Source organism: Cynocephalus volans, chromosome 16 (genome assembly GCF_027409185.1).
Source record: "Cynocephalus volans isolate mCynVol1 chromosome 16, mCynVol1.pri, whole genome shotgun sequence".
Classification (NCBI taxonomy): Eukaryota; Metazoa; Chordata; class Mammalia; order Dermoptera; family Cynocephalidae; genus Cynocephalus; species Cynocephalus volans.
Window position 1 is genome coordinate 7979383 of NC_084475.1, and position 13217 is coordinate 7992599.

Consider the following 13217-nt stretch of genomic DNA (forward strand, 5'->3'; position numbering starts at 1 on the left):
TAAAAATACACAAACCCATCAAAAACACAGAGGAAATGGGGACATCATTAGTAGTTACACATCTACACTAAAAAGAGCCATCAACTCATTAACTATTGTATGACCGATATTTATAAAACAAGCCACCTTCTTGTTTCTTCTCTGTCAGACAAGCTGGGGGTATATTTTGTGTTTCTGGTCCGCCACTGCCTGCAAGCTCTTCTCTCAGGAATGGAGGCTGCAATATGAGTACCTACCTCTACTTCACTTCCTACATCCCTCAGTTCTATATGATTCCCAGCATCACATAATAAACCACCTAAGTATACCTACAATATCTGCCAAAACAGATTACTTTTCAGAAAACAAACATAGTAAAGCAAGAATAGAAACACTCACCCTAATTCGCTCTGGTTTACTTACAAGAAAAGACATGAGTTCTTAATGTGTAGACCTATTTCAATTTCAAAAACTTAAACCTAAAAGGAAAATAGAAATAGGTTGAGTTAGTAAAATGTTTTATAGAAATACCTTCTAATTAAAAAAAATTACTATGGGTTTCTTCAGAAAAAGAAAAGCATTCAAAGCACTGTACTAGACCTATAAACTGCTAGATTCTAAAGATTTGTTTAGAGAAACTTTCAGTGATGATAAACCTGGATGTACTTTGGCCAAGTACATTCTGAAATTCTGCGACTTCTACAAAGAGATGTTTGTTTTATATGGTTTTATTTAAATTAGTTTCTAAATTTCTCTTGACCTAACCCCCCATTGACACTTTAGTAGAAGCAATTGTCTTCAATTCTTTTGTCTGTTTATCGTGCGTTTGATCATCATTCTTAGTGTTTATATGGCCATGACTTAGTCTTAAACACTTGTCTACTAGCATGCTGCCATGGTAGATAATACAGCCACTTTGGAAAATAGTTTAGTAGCTTCTTATCACTCAACAGTTCCATCCCTAGGTTATCTACTCCAGGGAAATAAAAACATATGATCAAGTCTGGCTGGTTAGCTCAGTTGGTTAGAGCACAGTGTTAAAACACCAAGATCAAGGGTTTGGATCCCCGTACAGACCAGCTGCCAAAAAAAAAACAAAAAAAGCTTCACATAGACTTGTACGTGAAGGTTCATAACAACATTATTCACAATAGCCCTAAACCAGAAACAACCTAAATGTCGATCAACAGTTAGATGGACAGACAAAATGTAGTACAGACACCAATAGACAACTACTCACTAACAAAAAGGAACAAACTAGTGATCCATATAACAATATGGATCTCAAGAATACTATGCTAAGTGAAAAAAGTCATACACAAATGTACATATTGTTTCTATTTACACAAAATTCTAGAAAAAGTAAAAATATAATGACAGAAAGCAGATCATTGGTTGCCTGGTACCAGGGGTGAGATGAGAGACCAAATTCAAAGGGGCACAAGAGACCTTTCTGGGGTGATGGAAATGTTCCATATCTTGATTGTGTGGTGATTACATGAATGTATCTGTCAAAACTCAGTAAACTGTACAAAACGGTATTTTATTATAGGTAAATTTTACGCAAATAAAGTTGATTTAAAAAATAAAATGGCTAAAGAATCAGAAATGCTTTTGAATAATGTAGACAAGAACCTGCCACACTTCCTTTTTTTTTTTTTGAAGTGGTGTGGGGTTGTCAGGGGTTATGGTAGTGGTAATAGTAATGGGGGTCTGGGAGGAAGAAGGCTTGATCTGGAGCACACAGTTCCAGAAATCCTTAGAAGAACTGTTTCAGAGAAATCAAAGCAATGATTTTCAATCCAGGGGAGACAGGAGGTCTTTCAAAATCATCTGTAGATCTTTGTCAAACTGTATCCATTCTCAACTCCGACCCTGATACTGTTATAGAAACCACCTCCCTTCCTCCAATTTAGAATCACTCATTTATTCCGTCACGAAATTCTTAAAATATAGATTGAATTTGAAAAAAAGATTATTAGAATGCACATTATTTAGTAACATTGAACAGAAAGCAACTGGCCAGTTAGCTCAGTTGGTTAGAGCTGGTGTTGTAACACCAAGGTCAAAGGTGCCGATCCCTGTACTGGCCAGTTGCCAAAAAAAACCAATTAAACAAAAAACACAAAGCATCATGAAAAAGAAATTTAAGAAGAAACAAGGTCCATATCCTTATGTAGCCTACAACAGAAAGAAAAGAGAATATTAATGTAAATAAAGAGAAGTAGGGTTGGTTTTTTTTTTTTGAGGAAAAACATTTTCAACATTTACTACATACTAAATGTTAATAGTGTTAATGTATAAAGAACTTTCTGCAACTTGATAAAAGAGGAAAACAACCCAATAGTAAATATGCAGAAGGCTTAAAACTAGAAATTCACTTAAAAAGAAACAGTGCTCAAACTAACAAAGAAATACAAATTAAAACAACAAAAATTTACTCTCACCTATCAGATTGGCAAAAACGTTTAAAGACTGATAAAGCTTAATGCTAGTGAGATGGTAAGAAAATCATACCCAGCGGGGAAGGAGGTAAATTGGGAGAATGCCTTAAAGGCAATTGGGCAGAATCCTTCAAAGTTTAGAGAGGTATCTGTAAAAGAAATGGTTTATGCTCTGGAAAAAATATTGTAAATAAAAAATAAAATCAATTTCAAAACACTGTATTAACTAATATAACTGCCAACCTGGAAAGAACTAAGAACTGGTTGTAGGCCACCACATCAACAGTTTCATTAATGATATGAACCATTGGTTCTCAAACCAGGATGTGTTCCAAATTAACTTGTGTAGTTATAGAAACCTACGGATGCCTGGACGCCCACCTTCAAAACTTCTAATTCAGTCCTTTCTCCTGGCTGGCAGCACAGAGGCCACATGAAGCCCAGAGTTACTGTAAATCAGAGCTCTGGCAGCCTTCCTCAAAAAGTCCAGGAAGTTGAAAGTCCCTGAATGGGTGGACAGTCAAGCTGGCCAAGCATAAAGAGTTTGCTTCCTATGATGAGAATTGGTTTACACATGAGCTGCTTCCACAGCACAGCACCTATACCTCCCAGGCGGTGCTGGGGTTGCCTCTGTGACCAAGATCTATTGGGGACATCAAAGAAATGGTGTCATGCCTAGCCAATTCAGCAGACTCCAAGAGTATGGCCCACTGGGCCCTCCAAGCCCTGGAGGGGCTGAAAATGTTAGAAAAGGACCAAGATGGGGGCTGCAAACTTGACACCTCGGAGACAGTGGGATCTGGACAGAATTGCCAGACAGGTGGTAGCTGCCAACAAGAAGCATTAGAACAAGTGATGCTGAGCTAATAAATTGCCTCATTTGTTTAAAAAAAAAGAAAAAAGAAAAAACTAATTTGGCATGTCTGGGGAGGGCCTTGGACATCTATATATTTTTTAAAGTTCTAGCTGCTGCCACCACCACTATTCTCCCCCAGCCCACCACAACAAGAACAACAACAAAAGCCTGCACTGTCAGGAGAACCACTGAAAAAAATGATGAAGTTCCAGGCTCTTCCTGCTTTTCTGATTGGGTCTTGGAACATTTCCTCAAATGTATAGCTAACTGAAAATCTCAAGTTAAATACACAGTAAGGATCTTAAAAATTGCTGCTTGCCCACTTTTATGAATTTACCCTACGGAAAACGTATATAGAAATTTAGTTACAAGGGTATCTTCTCTAACGGCACTCTCTATTATAGTAACCACTAGCCAATGTGGTTATTTAAATTAAGAAAAACTAAATAAAATTAAAATTTCAGTTCCTCAGTCACATTATTCATATGTCAGGTGCTCAAGGGCCACATGTAGCTAATAGCTACTCTATTAGAAGAAATGCTTATTTTTTAGTTCTCTCTCGGAAATGCATATAGCCAGCTGAATGTATCCATCGTTTATCTTTCTGGAAATTCTTAATTGACCTGTTCAGACCTATGTTAAATAATCTCACTGGGCAAAGTCACCTAATTTAGCCCCTCAGATATACATTTGGAAAGAGTTCATCTTGAAGGACACACTGGAAGTGGAACTCCTCATGGTTAGAGTGTTGGTGCCACTGGTGGTCTACTCGTTTCTTCTTCCTTTAATGGCATGGCCATGGTGAGAGAGAGAGAGAGAGAGAGAGAGAGAGAGAGAGAGAGAGAGAGAGAGAGAGAGAGAGAGAGAGAGACTGTGTGTGTGCACAATGGCATATTAAAAATCATTTTCTAAAAATATTTTGGGCCTGCCAATGAGCATAAGCTAGGCATACTCTTGCAAAGAAGCAGGATGCCCTTCTGTTCAGGTATAAGTCTTTACTAGGCTCCTCAATTTTTACTACTAAATGTTTGTTAAGATCTGTGGGTTATAGCTAACAGCAATATTCCTGGTATTTGTCAGAGTACAATTTTAAACTCACTCCTACCCCCATATCTCTCAAAAGACCAGTTTGAAGAAATAATACTTACAAGGGCTGACCCGTGGCTCACTCGGGAGAGTGCGGTGCTGCTAACACCAAGGCCACAGGTTCGGATCCTATATAGGGATGGCCGGTTAGTTCACTGGGTGAGTGTGTTGCTGACAACACCAAGCCAAGGGTTAAGATCCTCTACCGGTCATCTTTAAAAAAAAAAATAATAATAATAATAATACTTACAGATTGGGCTTGTGCATCAAAGAATTAATATAGTAGGCCTAACTGCTTATCCTTAAAAAAGTCTGCTTACATGGTTACCCTCTGGCTGGCATCTGGGAATTTGGATTTCAGGTTTCCTACCATTACCAGAAATAAGAGTGGCTTACTATGCCTAAACTATTTGTACAAATAACACGGTTTACGCTGAACACCTGCTTTCCTTCCAGGGGTCTGGAGTTTTGGTACACACCAGGCAGAGGTTGCCTAAGTGATCATACTGGGCACTGAATCTCTAATGAGCTTTCCAAGTTGGCAACATTTTATACATATTGTCACAATCCCTTGCTGGGAGTCCTGTGTGACTCTTCTGGGGGAGGACCCTTGGAACTTGCACCTGGTTTCCCCCAGACTTCACCCCATGTGCATTTTCCCTTTGCTGATTTTGCTTCTTATCCTTCCATTGTAAAAAGTCATAGCCATGAGTGTGACTAAATGCTGAGTCCTGTGAGCCCTCCTAGTGAACTACTCAACCTGAGGGTGGTCTTGGGAACCTCCAATACAGAGCTACCTAAAGAAAATTATTCTAAATATTCTAAATTTATTTCTGGAATAAAGCAGGACAATGGATAGCTATAAGCCTAGATCCTACTCTGCCTCCAATAAAACTGCTTTTACTAAACTGTACTTGAATAGCCTTTATATTTTACATTAAAGCTCTAGGAAACTTGTGACTTTGTTTCCAATAAGCACGTTCTAAAAATGCTCTGTATTTCTTATTCACTTGGTGAGAATAATCACAGGAAAAGTCAATCTGGATTAAGAATCAGGAATAATTTTGCTTTTTCTGGATTTCTGCTAAATTTACTTCATCCTTGTCCAAATTAATCTTTCTCTAACAGCAATTATCAAATGCATACTTCACTCCCTATGTAAGAAAATAGCAAAGACACATAAAGAACTTGAAAACATTTCAAAGACTGTAAAACAAAGATTTAGAAAAACAGAAGCTATTAGGAAAGGTTAACGTCTAGAAAAAAACAAGCTAATTTTACATAAAATGTTATTAAGCAAATGGTAAGAACAACCAAGAACACTAAAAAATTAGCTAAACACACTAAAAGTAATCTGAAGTCAAAAATTTATACTTATGGGTGGCAACTGAGTGAAAAAAAGCACAGACTCTGAAGTTAGATAGCCCCGGCATGAATTGGTTTCTTGTCATCTGTGTTAACTTGATGAAGTTACTTTGGTTCACTGGATCTCAACTTTAACATCTCTAAAATGAGGTTAATGACATCTCTCTTATACCTGGGACATGGATATCCGTCTCCCTCTGATAGTGAGGCTAATAATAATGAAATACATTTCTTTTTTTTTTTTTTTTTTTCCCCAAAGATGACTGATAAGGGGATCCTAACCCTTGACTTGGTGTTGTCAGCACCATGCTCACCCAGTGAGCCAACCAGCCATCCCTATATGGGATCCGAACCCGTGGCCTTGGTGTCATCAGCACCACACTCTTCCAAGTGAGCCACGGGCCCATCCTATGAAGTACATTTCTAAAAGAGACCTTGAAATTTTTTAGAGATTTCAAAATAGAAGACATTCAAGCTCTTGATTTAGGTTTCTAGACTAAGCATATGTATTTATCTCACCTATCTCCCAAGGTTCCATCATGATTAAAGTAAAAGAATAAAAAATAATAAACCTGTATCAGAGGATAGTATGAGAGGGGCCATTAACAGGTGACATTCCAATAAACTTCTAGGAGGTGAAAAGTGGACAAAAGTGTTGTCCCATGAAATATAGAGGAGAAAGCTACAGGCTAGAATGTGAATGAAGGAGATGGTAGGAGACCTGCCCAGCAGACCATCCTAAGGGGCTCTGAACCAAAAGTGCAACAGTAGGAATGAGAGCAGAAGTGGGGCTCAAAAGAAGCCCCCATCGTAACTGACCCCTTATGTCCACGTGTCCCTAAATCCACACTTGCCAGATGATTAGCCTTGTCACATATACAGAGCTCCCAGTCAGCTTTTCTATTCCCTTATCCCCATACACAAGTGAATATCAAGGATCCTCAGAAATCAGAGAAAAAGTCTATGGCATTTCACACACACACACACACACACACACACACACACACACACACACACACACACACACACACACACACACACACACACACACACACACACACACACACACACACACACACACACACACACACACACACACACACACACACACACACACACACACACACACACACACACACACACACACACACACACACACACACCCAACTCCAGGGAAAACAGATGATTTAGGAGAAAGAAAAACAAAGAAACCCACACTAGTATCTTTAGAGGTTCCAGAAGATACTGTTTCCATAAAACCAAAAAAGATCATGACAGAAACAATCAGAAAGAAAAAATTATTGGAAATTATAATATCTGAAGTAAAAAATAATAAAAAGAATAATATTCTAGATTATAAAGCAAAATAACAAGTGAGCTGGTTGGCTCAGTTGGTTAGACAGTGGTGTTAATAACACCAAGGTCAAGCGTTCGGATCCCTGCGCGGGCCAGCTACTGCCTGCCACTGGCCCCCCAAAAAGCAAAATATGAGATGAAAAATATTAGAAAAAACATAAGGCACGGAGGATCAAGCAAGAGGATACATCTGAAAGTAGGAGTACTATGAAAACAGAGGGGAGAAAAATATTAAGAAATGAAGAAAAAAACAAGTCACCTGCAATGGAATAAGAGTCAAATTGACATCAGACATTTTTTTTTTTTTTGGCAGCTGCCCAGTATGGGGATCAGAACCCTTGACCTTGGTGTTACTAACACTGCTCTCTAACCAACTGAGCTAACCGGCCAGCCCTCAGATTTCTTAAAAACATCACAGAATGCTAGAAGAAATGGAACAAGACATTCAAGGTTCTGACAAAAAAATTAGTTTGAACCTAGAATTCTATACTCAAATTAACTACCAATAAAGTGTAAGAGCAAAATAACTTGTCAGACATGAAAAAAGTTAAAAACAAAATTACCTCCTGTATTTGTTTAATGAAATTACTTGAGGATGTACTCTGGCAAAAATATTAAGTAATGAGATACAAAAAATGGTGAGTCCATTGAAAAGAAATCTCAGGATGGCTGCTATGAAGTAGGTCAAGAAAAGAATCAGTCAAAATTAGAACATGAAGTTTGTGGGTTGAAGAAAATAAAATTATTTCATTAAATATATAGAATGAGTATAAAAGATGAAAGACATCAGAGACGGGGTAGAAAGTGGCCTATTTCTTATCCCAAAAAGAAAACAGAAAGGCAAGTAAAAACTCCAAAAAAAAAAAAAAAAAGAAAAATTGTACTAAAAAAGTCAAAGTCTGAACATGAAACAAACTTAAATGTGGTATAATTTTAAGCAATTGAGCAACAAATGTGAGAAAGAAAAATCCACTTGATCCTGAATGACAAGGAAGACAATGGAACTAGGGTGAAGCATTCCACTTGGCTCTGTAGTGCTTACAAAATTCTAATTGCTTCTTAGTAGCTTTCAAGTTTTAGGATGAAACTATAGAGAAAGCATGATAAACAATTAAGGTTAAAGAACAGAATGTGGGGCCGAGCCCGTGGCGCACTTGGGAGAGTGCGGTGCTGGGAGCGCGGCAACGCTCCCGCCGCGGGTTCGGATCCTATATAGGAATGACCGGTGCACTGGCTGGCTGAGTGCCGGTCACGAAAAAGACAAAAAAAAAGAACAGAATGTGAAGGTCTTCAGATGTGATATGAAAGTAAAACTTCAGTTGTCAGAAGATGGGAGATGGAAAAGGGAAGAGACAGGAATGCCTGAGGAAGCTACCCTCCCTATCTTGCCAAGAGGGTAAAAGTAATGCTAAAAGTTGATAAGAATAGAGATTTATATACATTAGTTAAGGTTGCAAAGGTAACAAGAACAAAAATAGAGTGATTCAACTATTAAAAGTTGAGAGGTGGAGAGGACAGGGTAGTGTGAGATTCGGCTCTACCTTTATTCTTTTGGGAAAATGAGGATAAGCTTCCCTAGTCAGTCCTCTATCAAGTCAGAGCATGTTGTGCAGAATTATGGAAGAACTAAAACCAGAAATGGTTAACAGGGAATAGACATGGGATGGGGATAGGGGAAACTGAGGGATGCTGCTTTTTACTTATAATAGTAGTAGTATAGTAGTTTCAAAAGTAGCTGGGGCTACTATTTTTTTTAATAGTAGCTGGGGCTACTATTTTTAAGACTATATTTTCTCTGACAGAATTTTGTTAACAAAAAAGATAATCATCTGAGATGGTTTAGAGTAGCTCTACCTAAGGACTAGGGATATATATTACATAAATTTTGGAGGATTTCTCTAGTTTCAGATGGAATCATGTACAAATGAACTTTGTGTGACATTAAAATCATAATGCTGCCTTCTAATTTCTTTAAAATGTAAAGTCAAAGTAGAAGGGGATCCCCTACCAGCCAGCTGCCAAAAAACCCCACAAAACAAACCAAAAAGCAAAGTGGAAGGCGAGGGCAGATGATGTATCACTGAAAAGATATATCTGCATTTATCAAGAATATTTAACACCATATGCACATTAGCAAAACAACATTACTAATGAACAGACATGGAAATAGCTTTATTTAGAAGCAGACTTAAATGATTATTTAAAAGATTCTACTGGTATTCAAACCTATGATTGAAATCCTAAAGAATAGTGAGAATGAAGTTTCGGTCTTGCTGAGCATGACTAAATTCCATACATACATTTTTTAACAAACTGTCTCTAAGTCTCAGCACTTGGATCATGTGATATACTTATTTACATTCAGAGCACTGATAGAAATAATAGCTATTATGGAGCGGTTTGTACACTCAGACTAGAAAAAGGCATGGGGCTTCTAGCTAATCTTAAAAACCCAGAGTGTATGCTGGAGACAGGATTCAAAGGATAACCATTTCATCACCCTCAAATGTGTGGATACCTCCTCTAATAGGGCTTTGGTGCCCCGCCTTAGGGATACAAAATGGTGTAAGGAACGATACATTCCGGGAAAGCAAGGAGCTTCCAAACTAATTATGGAAGCAGGACACATAAGATAAATAGCAAGGAAACACACAAGTAGAAATGAGAGAGGGGCAACTTATGTTGTTCAGCAAAGGGAAAGCTATGAGCCGGGGTGGACCCAGGAAATGGGAATTCCAAGCTGGAAATACTATTAGGTACTGATTATTTAGTGCTTATTTTGTCTTGTCCACAGGTACATCTCCCAGCTTCTAGAATAGTGCCTGCCACACAGTAGGCATCTAAACACTGAATGACTGAACAAATGTGCAGAGAAGTGTTTTAGCACTTTGCATGTACTCTCCAAGTAATGTGAGTAGTTACAGAAGCAGAACTCCATGTAAATGAGAACAATGAAAAGGCCTGAAATGCATCCTAGAGTATTGATTTTATGTAGCAGGCAGGAGGAAGCCACAGCAGGTTTTGAACAGTAAGGTGACAAAAGCACAACAGTGGTTCTAAGGCAGTGTCTCTCAAACTTTATTGTGCATGCAAATCACTTAAGGATCTTGTTAAAATGCAGATTTTGATTCAGGTCTGGAGTGGGGCCTGGTAGGTCTAAGAAATTCCGTTGACAGTAATGCTGCTGATCTGTCAACCATCATATTAACTAACATTTGAGACATCTTGTTACAAGTCACATTCTAAGGAATATTAATGTGCAAAGAGATGGGAGAGGGGAGGGGTGAAAATAATCCAGAGAAAGGAATGCCAGTTAGAATACAATTATAGTGGGCCACATTTGTGGTGATAAGAGCCTGTGGCATTGGGAATGTTAAAGAAATAGACAGGAGAGAGGGAGAATAAAGAAATTATAAAGCAGTTAGAAAGAACACCAGAAGTCATCTAATCCATCCTCCGTCCTTTGGAGTAATTTTTTACAAACTCCTGGATATATCGTCTCTGCTTGAAAACCTCCCATGCCAGAGACTTACTACGCTATCAGGGAGCCAATCCTACCTGTGGACAACTCTTACGATTCCAGTTTCTTTTGTGTGTCCAAGTGATTGGGAAAAAGAGTAGTGTGTCAATACAGAAACAAGAAAGCTCAGAGGTGCAAGTGGTTTTGGTGGAATGATGAGTTCAAGTGTTTAAATCATATTGAAGTCAAGCAGTTATATATCCCAGGAAGAAATATATAGCTTTCAGTTAGAAAAGAACTGTTGCTTAAGAGAGAGGTTAGGGATGCCTATGGGGACTTGGGAGTCAGCAGGTAAAGCTATAAGAGTGACATAAATTCACTAAGGGAGAAAATGGTGAGAGAAAAGCAGAGGCTGAGAAGCAAGCCTTGGGATAGCTCCTTATTTAGGGCATGGCTCTTGGTAGACAGGTAAGAGACAGAGCCTAAATGAAACACTTTAAAGATCCTGCCTCCTCCCTTGGACCACGTCCTGTCCTTCAGTTCTCACCTCAGGTGTTCTGTGCTATAGGAAGTCCTTCTGACCCCCCTCTCCCCTCTTCCCATTCAACCCTTACACCTATCACACTCTTAATTGCCTGTTTTATCTCTTCCACTAGAACAGAGACTCTGAGAGCAGGGAATGAATCTTGTTCATTGTTGCCTTCCCAGGGTATCTATTCCCAGGATATCTTCCTGTGCCCCCAGGTATCTATTAAATTAATAATAGTAAAAATAATAAGGGATTGTCTTGTTAGTTCATTTGGTTAGGCTGTGGCCTTATAACACCAAGGTCTAGGGTTTGGATCCCCATACTGGCCAGCGCCAAAATAATAATAGCAGCAAACATTTATGGAGAATTTACTATGTGCCAGGCACTGTACTAAATGCTTCATGGAGATCAGCTCACAATAAAAGTATTGCCATCCCCGTTTTACAGATGAGGAAGTTAAGAAGGCTGAGGAAGTTAAATGCCCCAAAGCATTTAACAGGCAAGTGGTAGGAGACTGATTAAATCTATTCCAAAGCCTGTGCTCTAGAAACCAGAGTGATAATAGAGAAGCCTAGAGTGGTGGTTCAAGACCGGGTGCAGAGAGTTAAAGTGAGGTCTGAGAAGATACCACCTGCTGACCAGATGCCAAATGGTACAGAAAGGAGAACACATTGACCCTGACTTAAAAAAATTTTTTTCTCCCTACTTGTCACTGGTTTTCTAAACTTTCTCCATGTCTGAGGTTACAACTATAAACATTGCCTTTGGGACAAAATACCTCTAAGAAACCTCGTTAAATGAGGGGGGACAACTTTGACCAGTTCAGCACTTGTAACTGATGGCTGAATTAACAGGCTCCTGGCCTTAGGCAGGCAATCAAGTTCGGCTTCTTCATCAACTCTCAGGGACAAGCAACAGTCTTGGGTGTCTCCAGAAAGTACGAATCGGTCAATGAAGAACTATATTAATGCCGCGAATACATATTGGAACATGGTTCTGCTTCTAGAGATATTACAATAGGAAAAGGACCGATTCCAACGGCTTTTCCTCTTTGGGCAGAGTCAAGTTAAAGTGCTCGGATCTTAGCTGAAGGCTGGGCAGAGAGGTTAGTTCCCTATTTCCTGACAACCACGAACAACTTCAACCACTCCCCTTCCTTTATGCTCACTTCCCTACCCCCACCCCCGTCACTTACCCCAACTGCGGGCACTTAAACAGTCTTGGGAAACAAAAAGACAATTAGAAGCTCTTCGTTTTGGCTGATTTGGGGAGTCACCTGGATCTTGTGTCCTTACAGGGGCTTGGCCCGCTGCCTGTCCAGACTGGGATGAGATGGGGATGGGATGGGGCGGGGGACGGGAAGAGGTCAGCACTGGGATCTGTCGCCACTTGGCTTGAGCATGTGTCAAACTGACACCCGGCCTCAGGTTTCCCACCTGCAAATCCCGGGAGGGAGAGAAGGAGGGAAAGGAGCTCGCCTCTCCCGCCCAGCGACTCCGCTTCGGCGTCTCCCAGCCAGGCCCAAGCCTATGCTGCTCTCGGGCTGCGGTCCCTGATTGAGGGTTCAAGGGAGCCCGCGGAAGGCGAGGGGCAGCCCGGGATGGCCGCTCTGACGAAGGCCCGCCCCTGAGGAAACAGGACCGGCGTCAGGGCGAGAAGGGACTGGTGCCGGGAACGCACCAGACTGCCCCGCCAGTCCGGTACCTGTTCCTGGAGTTAGCGAGCAGTCCTGACCCCGTCTCAGCTCCGCCTCCTCAATTTTATGGCCGCGCAGCCGCCAGGCCGGTTGCTGGGAGGGAGGTACGCAACGTGCCATGCGCAGTAGAGGGACCCGGGGAGGGCCGGCAGAGGAGAGCCCCGCCCCCGCCCCGTCTGGCCCCGCCCCTCCTCGCCCGGCCCCGCCCGGCCCCGCCCGGCCCCTCCCCTCCTCGCCCGACCCCGCCCGACCCCGCCCCGCTCCGCCTGGCCCGCGTGGCTGGGGAAGCTCTTCCTCCTTCCCGAGGCCCTTGGGGTGCGGCGCCTCCGCCTTCTGCTGTGCTGAAAGCCGTTTTCGGGTCCTCTGTTATTTGGTTCCGCGCAGCGCCTACCTGGGTTGTTCGATCTCGGAGCAGACCCGTGTCCCCAAGTGTATGGAAGCCTAAG

The 13217-nt window shown here is 40.9% G+C and overlaps 1 protein-coding gene across 11 annotated transcripts in view; it reads right to left on the bottom strand.

The window, feature by feature from the left end:
• STRADA (STE20 related adaptor alpha) overlaps nucleotides 1-12866 on the bottom strand; it is a 30901-nt gene extending 18035 nt beyond the window's left edge. For 3 of the 11 annotated variants that reach the window (XM_063080491.1, XM_063080482.1, XM_063080492.1), the window contains exons 1-2: nucleotides 12780-12866; nucleotides 379-458 (exon numbers count right to left, since the gene is read on the bottom strand). In XM_063080491.1, the coding sequence (XP_062936561.1) occupies nucleotides 379-414 (36 nt within the window). In that variant the 5' untranslated portion in view covers nucleotides 415-458; nucleotides 12780-12866. Of the gene's footprint in view, nucleotides 1-378; nucleotides 459-3967; nucleotides 4004-12511; nucleotides 12708-12779 lie in introns of those variants that run through there. The other 8 variants (XM_063080485.1, XM_063080483.1, XM_063080486.1 and 5 more) reach the window with 8 other exon arrangements.
• Nucleotides 12867-13217: the final 351 nt, after the last annotated feature.